At 41.1% G+C, this 13,927-nt stretch overlaps 3 protein-coding genes across 3 annotated transcripts; 1 reads left to right on the top strand and 2 right to left on the bottom strand.

Moving 5' to 3' along the window:
• The first annotated feature begins 41 nt into the window (after nt 1-41).
• Nucleotides 42-3,884, top strand: mettl26 (methyltransferase like 26). The gene is made up of 6 exons (XM_015029510.1): nt 42-378; nt 497-659; nt 2,015-2,074; nt 2,141-2,208; nt 3,065-3,143; nt 3,244-3,884. The coding sequence occupies exons 1-6, from the start codon at nt 47-49 to the stop codon at nt 3,298-3,300; spliced, it is 759 nt and encodes a 252-aa protein (XP_014884996.1). The 5' UTR covers nt 42-46; the 3' UTR covers nt 3,301-3,884.
• Nucleotides 3,450-9,261, bottom strand: wfikkn1 (WAP, follistatin/kazal, immunoglobulin, kunitz and netrin domain containing 1). The gene is made up of 2 exons (XM_015029508.1): nt 6,299-9,261; nt 3,450-5,402 (listed from the first exon to the last, which is right to left on the bottom strand). Exons 1-2 carry the CDS (start codon nt 6,548-6,550, stop codon nt 3,882-3,884), a joined length of 1,773 nt encoding a protein of 590 aa, XP_014884994.1. The 5' UTR covers nt 6,551-9,261; the 3' UTR covers nt 3,450-3,881.
• A 104-nt stretch (nt 9,262-9,365) lies between these two features.
• LOC106945670 (ras-related protein Rab-40C-like) lies at nt 9,366-13,509 on the bottom strand. Its single transcript, XM_015029509.1, has 6 exons — nt 12,821-13,509; nt 12,684-12,744; nt 12,527-12,587; nt 12,021-12,098; nt 10,919-11,141; nt 9,366-10,441 (listed from the first exon to the last, which is right to left on the bottom strand). The coding sequence occupies exons 1-6, from the start codon at nt 12,972-12,974 to the stop codon at nt 10,125-10,127; spliced, it is 894 nt and encodes a 297-aa protein (XP_014884995.1). The 5' UTR covers nt 12,975-13,509; the 3' UTR covers nt 9,366-10,124.
• Between the last annotated feature and the right edge of the window lie 418 nt (nt 13,510-13,927).

The following is a 13,927-nucleotide window of genomic DNA, read 5'->3' as shown; positions in this document are numbered from 1 at the left end:
CCGCCCCTGTATTCTGATTGGATTGTAGCTCAGGCACGTGATGCTAATGCGGAAGTTGACAGTTGAAGTGCGAAACCTGCACATTCGTGGGTGTATTGAGTGGGGTACAGCTTTACTGGGCCAGCTGGAGTGGTTACATAAACTCTACCGGATAACTCGACGCCTGAATCCGGGCTTTGGCACGATGTTGAACGCCGCCGCGGCAGAGAGGAACAAGGAGCCTATTCTGTCGGTGCTCCGGGACAGCGTTAACACCGAGAGACCCCTGCAGGCTCTGGAGATATCCTCTGGCACCGGGCAGCATGTCGTTCACTTTGCACAGACTTTGAGAAATATCACCTGGCAGCCGTCTGAGTATGACCGCCAGTCTCTTGCCAGGTAAACACAGGTGTTAGTTAGCTGTCTAATAACCTTTCAGGGCTTCTGTAATATCATTTTCAGTCAAGGTAATCTGTGCTTTATGCTTCACAGTAAATGTTTTGTGTTCTGCTTTCAGTATAGAAGCCTACAGGTCTCACTACCAGCTGCACAATGTGAAGCCTGCCATCCACCTGGATGCTTCTCAGCCTCATCAGTGCTGGGGAGGGATTCGGCCTGAAAGCCTTGACCTGGTGCTAAACATCAACATGATCCATATTTCTCCCTTGTCCTGCACAGAGGTCAGCCTGGAAAATTATTTTAGCTTCATGTTTCAAACACACACACACACAAAAAAAAAAATCCAAGCTCTTACTATTTAATCCTGGAACATTCTGTACACATACCATTCCTCAAAGTATTTTGGCTGTGTTGAATAAATGTAGCTTAAATGCAGCAAAGGATATATATTTTTAAATAGAATTAGTTCAAGTTAGCCTAAAAGACAAAAAAATATATAAAAAATATACCCATTTATTTCTAAGAACAAAAACGTTCTCATTGCAAACCGCTGAAATGCATTTTTTTGTTATTATTATTACATTGCTTTGTGTTGAGATCTCATTTTGGATTATTCGTTTTTTTTTCCCCTCTCATATTTAGTGCCTTTTGTGGAAATATATATATTTTTTAGTTAGTTTAAAAAAAAAACGAGACATGAACTGAACTTAAAAGTGTCAGAAACCTTTAAATATAATACCTGATATGAGTATTTAGACTCATTAGGCGGTTATTGATTTTTATTTTGTAATTAGATTATTTGCACACAAGAGGGCAGTGTAGTACCAGAATCCATAGGCGTGGTCACCTCGTTTTCAGGTAGAGAGAGGTTTAATTGACAGCAAGTAGAGTTTCGATGCGTGGCAGCTGAAATATAATAACAATAATAATAACATGAAGTTGCATCCAAGCAACCCTTTTTGCATCCAAGCTATTTCATAGTACCATTACCTATCAATTCCTCTTTGTATTTTTTTATGAATTATTGAGATAATTACAAAATTACTCAAACCTCATGATGTGATTTATTTTAATTCTATACTTTGATTTGAAGATTTTCACATTGTTTCTGAGCATTGTGGTTGTGGACCAATTAGAAACGCATTACCCTACAGGACAATGTGAGTAGGTTTAAGAAAATTACTGCAGTTGAAAGTACATATACTAGTTGTCAAAGTTGTGTTAATCAGACATGACTAGTGAAACACAGGCTTCTAATGCTCTAAGCCTTTTCTTTTCTGCAGAATTTAGGTTATGACTCTGGTTTTACATGAACCTCTGTAGATTGTCTTCCAGCAGTCAGAACTGGTGAGGTTGTTTTTCGTGCGTCTTGAATTGAGTGTTTTGCAGCTTAGAAAGTTTTTTATTTATATGGTAGTATTCATCTTTTAATAACTGACCTGGTTTGGTTAAATACTGAACGCTGCATAAAGCTTCCCCTGAGTGTATTTACATAACAGCTCTTCAGATGTGCAGCTCTTCAGATGATAACTGCAGGCAGCTCCAAACAAAAAGGTTTTAGTAGTTTTCCACTTTCCAGCCTCCGTTTTATGTGATGTGGTTCTGGTGCCCTGAAGACATCACTGTTCTCTTCTAGGGATTATTCAGAGGGGCTGGAGTGCTGCTGAAGCCACAGGGTCTTCTGTTGACATACGGGGTAAGTGAAAAACATTTAATGCCATTATCAGATCCACTCACGACTGCTAACGATTAATACTCTCAGCCGTATGCGGTGAATGGCCAGATCACCCCACAAAGCAACGTGGACTTTGACTACAGCCTGAGGCAAAGGTAAGATGATCTGTTGTTTGTTTAAATAAATGCACCAACAAAAATGTTTGCTCATCATCATCATCATCATCATCATCAATCACTGAAACTTCAATTCAGATACCACAGCTACTTGATTTAATGCAAAACTCTGGAAATGTTTTTCTCACCATGATGGATTCTTGAACTGAAGACTCTTGATCCACTTTCTAATTAATTTGGTTAAAAATGATCTCACCCATGGAGCATTGAAATTTTTATTCCCATTTGGTTAATTTAAAAAAATGACAGAAAGTAACATTGAATTATATACCACTGATCTCAATGTACATGAACTATTCAGAATGGAAGTGCATCAAAAGCAACACACATCCTTCAAACCTATCGCAGGACTTCATCCTCCACAAAGTCCGCTTATAGATCCTCGTAGAACATGTTTTTGTAACAGAACCGCCTGCTAAATGAATACTTTTCAAGCCATTAGTGATCAGAATATTACGTCTCTGCAGTTTTTCTTTGTACCAAAGCTCGGTACTTGGTCTCACTCTCTGGACTGGTTGCGAACCTGCAGTTGGCTGCTTAGTAAAAGTTCTGCTTGTAGTTTGGTAAAACAGAGCCTCCTTAATGAGAGTGATGTGTGAGACTCCATTAATATTCACGCCAACTGTAACATTTTGGAGCATTCAATTTTGTAGCAGCCTTCTTTCAGCCAGCTGACTGGCAGTACAGTCACTCCAGGACTACATATGGCATCTAATTTAAAGGACTTTAAACTGAAGGAGAACTATATGGCTGAAAAATCCAGGGCTTTTAAAAGAACCAAAACAATAACTTTGTATTTACTTAATTTTTTTATGTATAATGTTTAATCTTGCAGGAATCCAGAATGGGGACTAAAGGACATCTCATTTCTCAATTCTGTGGCACAGAAAAATGGTTTATTCCTGGAGAAAATTGTAAGTATCTATTTCATAAGGGAATCTGGCACATTTTTTTTTCTAAAAGCTATCTCAAAAGGTATAGTTTTTAAACTTAAAATGCTTTAAATTTGTCTAGGTGGAGATGCCAGCAAACAACAAATGCCTTCTCTTCAGGAAAGAGAGTTTGGTGTGATCCATCTCTGAGGCGAAGGATGGTCCAAACACCTTAATTTCCACTTGAATCATTGTATAACTTTGCACACATTATTTCAATCTTAATTGTTTTTCTCTCTGTGTCAAACTGTTAAGAACTGTACAGGTAAACGCTGACATGAAAGTTTATTTTTATCATCCTAGGAAAGACAAATGTTATATTAGTAACTAAGCATAAGTGCTTTTTAGAGGTAGATAACCTAGAATACACAGTACATGACTTGAGGGGCAATACACACAAAAACGTTTTTAAGAGCACATCAAATAAAGTACAGTCATACAACAGTGACCTATTTTAAATATTACTTACTGGATTTTACTCAACATGATTAATTTGGTTAGCAGCTATTTTAGCTGATTTTTTTTTCATTTGCCATTAGAAATTACAACGTGTCATAAAATAGCATTTTAATTCTGTATAAACTGTCTCACAATATCTTAAATGTCATAAAAACCTTTGTTGGACTGAATATAAACAACTGATCTTCCGTACTTAAATAAAATGGCTGTAGTCACTTATTTGTGAAAATAATTAAACGTACCATTGTGTCCCAGCAAGCTTCACAGTGTTTCACATGTGTTTTTATTGATGGCATCACGAAGCCTGCGGAGCCTGCGTTCAGGTATGGCTTTGACGTAGCTGTCCGGCTGGATGATGGCCATGCCGTCCTGCACCATTCCCATCACCAGTAAGGGGTTCTCCTCCATGGTGATGTTGGGACAGGGACAGCTCCAGTCAATCTTGACTATGGTCACTTCTAGGTTTTTGGTGTTGAAGAAAGTCAGGCCCATCTTTTCGTCCCGTAGGACTTCATCCAGACTAAAGTGAGCCAAACCGGAGTCGAGGTCCTCAATGAGCTCAGTCAACCGGCCGACGATGGCGAAGTCACTGCGGCACAGGGTGGGCATCATTTTCCCCCTCATCCGACAAGTTCTGCACGGTTTCCGTTTGGGCTGTGGACAGTTTGCCTCGCACTCCTTTTTGGTGGCAAAGCTGTTTGCATTTCCCTGGCATCCTCCGTAGGCAAAGGGCTGGCATTGTTTCATTAAGGAATTCCAGGCCCAACGTGCCTCCCAGTTTTTGCAGGGACCCTGAACCGCCGGCAGGGAGCAGATTCCCATCCCCTCTCTCTGACAGGACGCTTTGCACTCCTCGTACGTCTCAAAACGGTTGCGACTGTCGTCGCACCCGCCACTGCTGAAAGTCACGCAGGAGCCCAGCTTGCTGTCATAATACCAGTCTACATGACGCTCCCCACTGCACACTCTAGTGTCGACTTCAGCAAGGCAATCGGCTGGAGAAAACGGCCGTCCCATAGGCAACTCGGGATCTTCGGAAAACTCATCATCAGCTCGGCGAATAACAGACAAGGGGTAATCCGCTTGGAGAACTCCTACAGAGTTTCTTGCAATGCATGTGTATATGCCTGTATCCCAGACCTGGGCATTGTAAACCACTAGCTGACCAATGTTTGTGATAACTACATTGCCATACATCTGGTCCGGCCTCATGACTAGCCGCTCACGTCTTTCACTCTGCTTCTCCCAGGTCACGTCTGGTCTGGGGACTCCAATCACATCACAGTGGAAGCTAACGGTGCCCCCAACATAAATTGACTGGTGGTGAGGGTTTGAGTACAGTGTGGGGGGCATGGGGTCCTCCTGGGAGGATGTTGGGGTTGGAGAAGCTGTAGTATCAAGAGGCAACGGACTGGTGTGAGGACCAGCGAGGTAGAAGCGACAAGGAATCACAGTCAAAGTCACTCCCCGGATACAGGCTTCTGCATCCATGTAACAGCGGTTGAAGTAGGTGAGGCCGTCTGACGCACAGGTGAAATAGGGTTCTTTCTCACAGCGGTCCTGGCATTTGCAGATAGGTTGTCCATCCCAAATGTCACAGGTTGCCCCCTGCTGGCTGCAGATGAAGCCCTCACAGGTAGCCGTGGAGGCAGGGGCAGCGTCTCCGTTGCCTCCTCCTTCCTTACCATCTGGCTGAGCAGGCGTGCCGTCGGAGAAACGTGCAGAAACACAACTGTTGAGGCCGCAGACATTGGTGCAACATTTCTCGTGTTCAGCGCAGTCCTGAGAAAGCAGAAAATTCAGGTCGTCACTTATGCCATTTGAAAGGAAAAATGTATTCAGTGTTCAAGAGAAGATTGACATTTTTTTAAAGAAAGTAATTGCGCAGTAACTAAAAAGAGCAACAGGTAAAACCACATATCTCTTAGCTGTAAATAGACTTGTTTTTTTTTTGTTTGTTTTTTTACATATAACCGATACATCTGAGGCAAACCACACTGAACTTCTAAAAAACTGTGTAACTAAAGAAGAAATTACATTTAAAATCTTATTTTTATTTAAATGTTTGTGTATGATCTGACCCCTAGATGCCCAAGCCTGACACTGATGATGATGTCCAAGATGCTAAAGTTCAGATAGTGTTGGAAGCCTTGTCAATTTCCCAATCCTCCCACTACACTCAAAGACATATTTCCTGAGGTCAAAGATAAAAGTGCCTCTGTTTTCATGGGTTACAGTTTGAATAAACACATTTTGGATTTATTTTTAAAAATTCTAATATATGTATATATATTGATCGTACTTCTCAGAATAACTTGTCATCTTATTATTACTCACAGTGACTACTGTTTGAATAATTGAGCCAATGATTTAAACCATCAACAACACACTTTGGGATGTAGTCTAAAGCAGTCGCAAAGTTTGCTTATACCTCAGCCGGCTCTGGACACCTGCAAGAGGTGCTTTAAGGTTTGAATGTCCCACATTATCCAGTATAATAACCACATCACTTCACCTGAGATTTGGAGGAGAAAAAAAAGTCAAACACACCAACTACGCGACTTCCATTCACCCTCGGGGGGTTTTGCAGTACAGAAAACTAATCGTTCAGTCGGTCATCTGAATTTCACCCCACATCCTCTCCACTCTGTCTGGCCTCTCTGTTTTTAGGGTCTCACCTCATCCAAGCTGCATTCCCTCTCGCAGGTGCTCTGTGCATCAACCCAAAGATTGTTGTTGAGCTTGTTGGGACAAAACCCTTCGTGCTCAGCCGTGGCTCCCGTCACGCTGGCAGTCAAGGAAAAGTCGAGAAAATCGCAAATCAAGAACACCAACAAAAACACGCGTGTCCATCTGAAGGGCGGTTTGCTTTGCCACCTTTTGTCCTTTGAATGCCTGACTTGAAAAAGTTGGAGAAGGATCTCAGACATTTTTGCTCCCTTGAACGAGTAATTCCATCCCTCCTTCGGGTCTCAAATAATAGATTGTTAAATATGTCTGTATGCTTTAGAAAAACCGACCAAGTTCCAGTTTTACAGCCCGTGATGTTTAATGAATATTCGCACGAGCGCATGCTAATTGCCTACTTTAAAATATCCCCCCCGCCCCCTTAATACTCAAGGTCTGGAGCAACAAAGAGCAAAATTCACCTTCGGAAACGAACGAAGGACGCAACCAGCTATCCACAATGAGAGAGAGAGAGAGAGAGAGAGAGAGAGAGACGGCTGCAGCCTTTCAGAGTGTGAATGGAGGTGGAAAGGGCACCCCCCCCTCCCATCCTCTCTGACCGCCCCCATGGCCGTCCTGGGTCGGAAACTTTTATGAAGCAACACCGCGAGCAACGCAACTGGACAAACATTGTAAAAACATCAAAGACAAGTGGAGCCACGCTGCAAAGTGCTGCTAAATGGAAGGAAAAGATGCGCATTTTGATTGGAAATGTGCATTCATATTTAGATGAATATCTGCATATCTACGGACACGTACACACACACACACGTAGATACACAGACATGCTAAGAGGCCCTCGAGGCAAGGAGCTTGAAAGGCCAAGCAGAGGGCGTGTCGCATCACGTCCAACACAGCAGCGTCGTTTGCGGCCCCTCTTCTTGTCTAGACATGGGTCAGTTTACCACCGAGCCTCATTGGCGCTTGGCTCAGAGATGCCTCGGCCAGGTGGGAAGGCGTAAAGAGCCCCATTTTCAGCAGGGTGTGACTCGTCTTTTGTTGCCGAGCCGGGCTGCAGATTCAGCTACCACCCTCCCCACTCCCCCCACGCAAGCCGCTCCTTCCTGCTCATCTTTTCATTGGCAGTGACCCTGCAACCTTTCGGTGACTTCTGACCGCCCCGCATTCACGCTCCGCGGCGACGGAGCCCCCCCCGGTTGTCCCGAACTGGCCAATACCGAGGGGAGCAGCTAATCAATTCAGCTCCTCCCCCCTCACCCACAGGTTTTTAATGCACTTCAACACCAGCCAGTCCCTGGACTGGACAAAAAGGAAAGGAGAGGGGAAATTACTCCCACGACTCCCACAGTGGCCCTGATAAATGTTTGAGTAAAAGCATACTTGGAAGTAAAATCTATATTTCCTTGCGATTTTGACCACAACAAATCAAATCTTGGCAAACTTTGAGACATACCACTCTTTTATTCTTTGTTGAATGTTCACATGAGGGGTTTTTGCAGTGCAGAAACACAAAGTCTTACCAAGTATTTTTGGTGTAGTATAGAGAAAATATCTTGAGGCACAACTAACTTACAAGTAATATTTCAGGAAGATGTAGGAGCTTGTTGTAAGTTAATTTAATTAAATTACTTCACTACAGATTATTTCACCTCTAACAAGACATTTTTCCTATTTTATAAGTGCCAGTAGAACTATTTTTTGAATCAATATTAAGGAATTATTGACTCAAAACAATAATTTAAACCTCCTATATCCTGCTGAAAAGTTGCATGTAAGTTAGTTTACTCTTACTTTAAGTGTACTAAGATGAATGCACTGGAAACTACACCAAAAATACTTGGTACGACTGTGTTTTTGTAGGCTATTGTTTTAAAGAGGAACCACGGGGACATGCTCTATTACAACACACTCAGGAAGCTGAAATAAAAATAATTTACATAATCATGAGAATCTGCCACTTATTTGACTCAGAAAGAAAATAAACATTCAGTTTTTATACACATCTTATACGGTGTCTGATGGTCATTTCAAACATTTTGCATGTTGTCTTTAATTTAAATTTTACCTCTTGGAAAACAAAATACACTGAAATGCCATTTCGTTGTTCTTGCAGTACAGAAAGAAAATGTTTCAATGTTCACCGTGCCCGTAGAACATTACGCTTCAAGACGTGACAAACTGCATTTAAACCGTTTAATCTATGCAGTCGGCATGGGCTGGTCTCTGATTAAATCGAGGTTTCAAATCATTAAATTGCAGAGAAAGTACTGAACTGGACTGACGATTTGCAGAGCTGCACCTCCACAAATGCTGGTCAGCTGGCTGAACGACACACACCACAATTATCCCGCATTTACAAAGACAAATGTTTCAGATCCCAAACCCCGGCATAAAAACGGAGAAGCAGGGAGAATCTAAAGAGACACTGCTTGTTAGAATTGGTGTTTTAAAACTACAGTTGGCAAACTCTGTTAGGTAGAAACAAGCAGGCTGAAATAACAGCAACTAAATAATGACAATTTTATTTAACATTTTAGTGTCAGTAGATCAACAAAGTTCATCTACTATAAGAATTTGAGATTGTCAATGCCCCTAAATAATCTAAATTATCCAATTATTGCTCCATATTATGTACCCTGTTTGATATAAGAATATATTGTCTATAAAAGACCAACCACTGTAAAAAAAAAAAAAAACTTTAAGTGAATGCACTGCAAAAACACAAAATCTTAAAAGTATTTTTGTTCTAGGTTCTAGTGCAGTGAATGCACTCCTACAAATTGGAAATATAGGAGCTTGTTTTAAGGCTGAACTTTCTTAATAATGGTTTTACTGGCAGATTATTTCACATAGAAACTAGACCAAAAATGCTTTAAAATAATTTGTTTTTGCAGTGTTTCTAGCTGGCTCCCACTTCACAATATCTGACAGCAAACGAGCTGTCAGATATTGTTTCATACTGAAAATTACTCACAATATCCTAAAGCAAACTAAATGATCCTGCAGCCAATGTCAACGTGAACGAATCTGAAAGTGAAAACACAACGATCAGTGCGCTCGTTTGTACAAGTTCTGTTTTTAATAAGAGCCGAGCAAAACTAACCATGCTGTCGATAGTTAAAACAGTTACACAACAAAGCGGATCCGATTTAGGTTTAAAAAGCCCAGACACAGTGCAGTGATGAATGAACCCGAATCAACAGTTTTGGAAAAGAAGAGCTTTTGTTTAAAATCTGTTCCTCCTTAATTCCACTTCATTAGCATATCTTAAAATGTTTCAAACAAAATGTTCTGAATAAATAGCAAAGCAACACAATTTTTTCCCCTGTACAAAAAGGCCATAAAACACTCGAGATGAAAAACAAACAGGAGAAGCTCATCCACATGAAAATCACTGCTTCACAAATACACATGTATGTATATATATATATATATATATATACATAACTTCAAGTCCAGCTTTAAATACCAGTAAACAATCTCGTTTTTCCTTACAGAAGAGAATCATCTGTAGTGTTAACTAGTGAGAGACAACCCTTGATTCACATTAGTTGATCCCCCAGGAAATCCTTCCTGCCGTGATAGAGAACAGATAATCGAGCATCCACAAGATGGCGCCGGCGAGAGCAAGGAGAACAGAAACCAGTCCGTCAGTCCAGCTTGATTCCTGAACATCAAATAAGTTCATATCTGTTTTCATCTCTGGAAGCTGGGAGCTCTACATGGTCTTCAGCCTTGTGACGTCTTGGAGCAACAGCTTTAATATCTGCCCTGATGAGGGGTGATGAAGGGGCAAATATCTCCTGCCCTCCATCACTATGAGATCTTACAGTTGCCTTTAGAGGAGGAGGACGATGAGGAAGAGGAGGACGAGGAGTTCATCGGAGGACTCTGAGGAGTTTTGAAGGACTTTGAGCGTTTCAGGCTGTTGGCTTTGCTTCCGCCGCCGCCAGACGCCGTGCTGTTGGCGACCGAGTACGAGCGTCCGTGCATCATGACGGCGTTCATGCCGTTGGCCATGGAGAAGGACTTGAGGTGGGATTTGATGGCGACAGGAAGTGGCAGCTTGTCGATGAGGTGGACCGGTGTGCAGGAGACGATCGATCGGCAGCACAAGTCCTGAAGGCTGAAGACTGAGAGGGGGGAAAAAAACAGTAAAAACTATTAAAGATGTATGTGTTGGTGAAGGAAGGAGAAAAAAAAAAGTTTCTCTCTTTTTTTCCTCTTAAATGGAGGTCAAAGAAAGAAAAAAACAAAAAAAGAATAAAAATGTTATTTCTTAATTTTTCTCTTTTTTTCTGTTTTTATATTTTCTACCTTTTCTTTCTTTTTAAGAGAGAGAAAGAGAAATAGAAACCCGTGAGGAGAAAAAAGAGAAAACAATGGAGAAAAAAAGTAGAAAGAAAAAATACAAAAACTGAGTGGAGAGTACAAGGAAAGGCTGACTCGGCTTTAAGACAACTGGAAGAATAAACTGGAAAGACATTTTTTAAGTTATGTATTCTGTCTCGCTTTACCTTTAGGAAGATAAAAGGCAACGCTCTCTTATTGGATGCTTAACATTTTGCCTGTGGAGCAGACGAAGCTCATCACATGAGACGCTGACTCACCTCTGTTGGGCCTCCAGAATTTCTCCATGCCGTGCCTCATCAACACGATGCGCGACAGCTCTGTGAACGACTCGATGACGTTGAAGTTGCAGAGAGGGCTGACCTCGAAGAAGGTCATGCTGTTCTTTTCGGCGTAAGCCCTCGCCTGCTCTGTCGGCACTTGGCGCTTGAAAGCCAGGTGAAGTCGGTTTCCGACAAGGATCCTGGGAACGCCGGGAGCATGCTGAAGGAAAAGGAAATCCTCCTATTATTCTGTTTCAGGTACATGTTAAAAAAAAAAAAAAAAAAAAACTCCACTTGTCTTCTGAGCTGAGGCTTAACATCAGACCAGGAGAGTGTGGATGATACACTCTCTTGTTAAGGTGTCCTCATTCCTTATACGGTCCAAAATGTGTCAAACAGCAGTCAAAGACAGGAATCGATTTTCTTGTCTTGTATTTAAGTGACAAATCATCATGAAATAAAGTTTAAAGGTAAAAATGAAGGAAAGTGATTCATGCTTTCCAAGGTTCCCCCCAGAAAACTTGCTAAGCCTGGGGGTTGTGCGCAGTCCACTGTGTTTTTGAGTTAAAAAATGTTTAAAGTTGACAGGAAACTTGAAAATATCCCTTAATAATTATGTGTTATTGAAAGATTAATACCTGAACACCAACTATAAAATCTTAAAAAAATGACAACATTTTAAAAAGACTTAAACAAATAAGCAATGCTAAGCCTGGTGGCCCGCCAGGCTTATAATACACTCCGGGAAACCCTGCTTTCAAAATCTTTCACAAGTAAAAATCTGAGAAGTTTGGCACACAATTACCTTCAGTACCCCTGATTTGATTTGATTCTCAACTGGGTCTGAACTTTGACTAGGCTGTTCTAAAGCATGAATGGTTTAGCTTTGAGCTAAACCATTGCTTCTTCTTCTTCACAAGTATTTACTAATTGGTATGGATGTAGCACAAAAATACCAATAAATTATATTGACTGTGGTTGTAATGTGGGACAAATTCAATGAGAATGAAGATGTTAGCAAGCCACTGTACTTTCAGTATCAGTACATGTTTCTCACATACCATTTTTCTGTCAAATATAAATGGATTAAAGCGATTACCTCATCAATTTCCCGGATCCAACGATCGATCCCATCAAACGACCAGCCGTTGGTGATGTCATATACAAGCAGGATGCCCTGTTCAGAAAAAAAAAAAAAGAAAAGAGAATCATATAAAGAGATTCAACATGCACAGGATCTCACCGGGAATCAGGATGGAGAAATATAAATAATCTGCAAAAGCTACATGTGAGTGAAAAGGCATGCTTCAGCTTTTAAACGAATGCTTCCAAGTATGTCATTTACCTGCTGCTTGGTTCCTGTAACTTTCAAATTTGAGAAAAAAACTTCTGCAACTTTGAAAAAATTTAACTGCGCAGTCTTAGCGGTGGCACCACTAAATGTCAGACATGAAACCAAATCCACAACAGCCTTTCAGAAATGAGGCCAGCCACCAAGTTGCATGAGAAAAGCGCATGTATCTAATGCATTTAGCTGTATTATCTATATTGCAGGTAAATATTTAAATCTTTTAAGAAACAAGTTAAAGCTGCTTTCGGGATTACCTGTGCTCCACGAGAGTAAGACCTGAAGATGGTGCAGAATCTCCCTTGGCCAGATGTGTCCCTGTCAAAAGCACAGATGTAAGCCCCGTGTATTTTTAAATATAACACGAAGATACAACACCAACAAACTTGTCATTTAGTGATGCTGAGGCCTCACCAGAGCTCCAACTTCACCCGTCTACCGTCCAGCAGAATGGTGGTGGTCTTGTAATCAATCCCTGAAACCACACACATTGAGTTCATGTCGATCTCTCCCATCCACCACCTCTGACGGAGTGAATAAGAGATACTTACCGCTGCTGTAGGCGTATGGAGACTCGACAGATCCGTCCTGCAAACTCTCCAGGATTTCTCCTTTTCCTACGTCGCTGTCCCCCACGAGAAGAAATTTCAAGAGATAATCGTAGCTCTTGACGGGGCTGCTTTGAGTTCCCATCATCCCACGCATTGGATCTGGTTCACTGTGAGCTTTACAAGCTCCCCGGATTGAATATGCTGTTCGGGGGACAATCTGGAGGGCTCCCCAGAGAGCCAGCGGACTCTAGTCGACAGTCGCTAGCACTGGCTAACCAGTTAGCTGGTAGTCGAACTTGAAAAAATTAATTTCTCTATATAGCTCAATCGTTAATATGCTGCAAATTATATTCCCCACTGCACTGAAATGCAAACTATAATCATGAATATGGAGGCAGTATTGTTCTAGTAAATTTTCAAAACAACAACATTGGCTGCTAGCTCTCCCGTTAGCAAGCCAGCTAACTTAAACATTAGCGCTGCATTCTTTAAAAAACTGAAGCCGTAAAGTTAAAACTAGCCGGTTTAAACTAACTTGTAACGGCACTCGACCAAACCAAATCAGAGTTTGTCTCCACTTGATCGCGAAAGACTAAAAAGCTGAAGTAAAATAAGAGGGCCTCCCTGACTCCAACGACGCTGTGATCGAACTGTGAGGGAACAACCAGGCAGTGACACCATACACGGTGTCACTTCCGGTAAGTTAAATTCGAAGTAAAGGTGAACCTTTTGCAGAAAATATGATTGTTGTTTATGCAAACAAAACGTCAAAGACTGGAGGAGCTGGTTTTAAACCTGGAATTTTATCAGCTCATTTTTTAAAGATCAGAAGCAGAAAAATGATTTAATGGTGGGAAGTATTGTATGAAGCACTCTGAAGATGCCTTCATCTTGAAAATGTGGCTCTTAAATTCTTTTATTTTATTGTTGTTGGGTTCAAACTTGTATCTTTTTGCTTTGTTTTTTTATTTTATGTTTTTAGCTATATATATATATATATATATATATATATATATATATATATATATATATTTTTTTTTTTTTTTTTTTTTTTTGGGGGGCCCCCCAAAAAAAGGGGGGAAAAAAAAACACCCTTTTTCGCACAAC

Source organism: Poecilia latipinna, unplaced genomic scaffold (genome assembly GCF_001443285.1).
Source record: "Poecilia latipinna isolate Pla-1442-1.1 unplaced genomic scaffold, P_latipinna-1.0 Scaffold155, whole genome shotgun sequence".
In the NCBI taxonomy this organism is placed as follows: Eukaryota; Metazoa; Chordata; class Actinopteri; order Cyprinodontiformes; family Poeciliidae; genus Poecilia; species Poecilia latipinna.
Note: the sequence above shows the minus strand (reverse complement) of the source record. Positions and strands in the feature narration are given on the sequence as shown.

Bases quoted from the DNA above. Each gene is read 5' to 3' on its own strand.
- mettl26 (XM_015029510.1), top strand. From the start codon at position 47: ATGCGGAAGTTGACAGTTGAAGTGCGAAACCTGCACATTCGTGGGTGT. The intron at 660-2,014 runs GTCAGCCTGGAA...GTTCTCTTCTAG, and splicing joins CTCCCTTGTCCTGCACAGAG to GGATTATTCAGAGGGGCTGG. The intron at 3,144-3,243 runs GTAAGTATCTAT...AAATTTGTCTAG, and splicing joins GTTTATTCCTGGAGAAAATT to GTGGAGATGCCAGCAAACAA.
- wfikkn1 (XM_015029508.1), bottom strand. From the start codon at position 6,550: ATGTCTGAGATCCTTCTCCAACTTTTTCAAGTCAGGCATTCAAAGGAC. The intron at 5,403-6,298 runs GTGAGACCCTAA...CTGCTTTCTCAG, and splicing joins GGGAATGCAGCTTGGATGAG to GACTGCGCTGAACACGAGAA.
- LOC106945670 (XM_015029509.1), bottom strand. From the start codon at position 12,974: ATGCGTGGGATGATGGGAACTCAAAGCAGCCCCGTCAAGAGCTACGAT. The intron at 12,099-12,526 runs GTAATCCCGAAA...TTTTCTGAACAG, and splicing joins CTTACTCTCGTGGAGCACAG to GGCATCCTGCTTGTATATGA. The intron at 11,142-12,020 runs GTAATCGCTTTA...CTTTTCCTTCAG, and splicing joins GGATCCGGGAAATTGATGAG to CATGCTCCCGGCGTTCCCAG.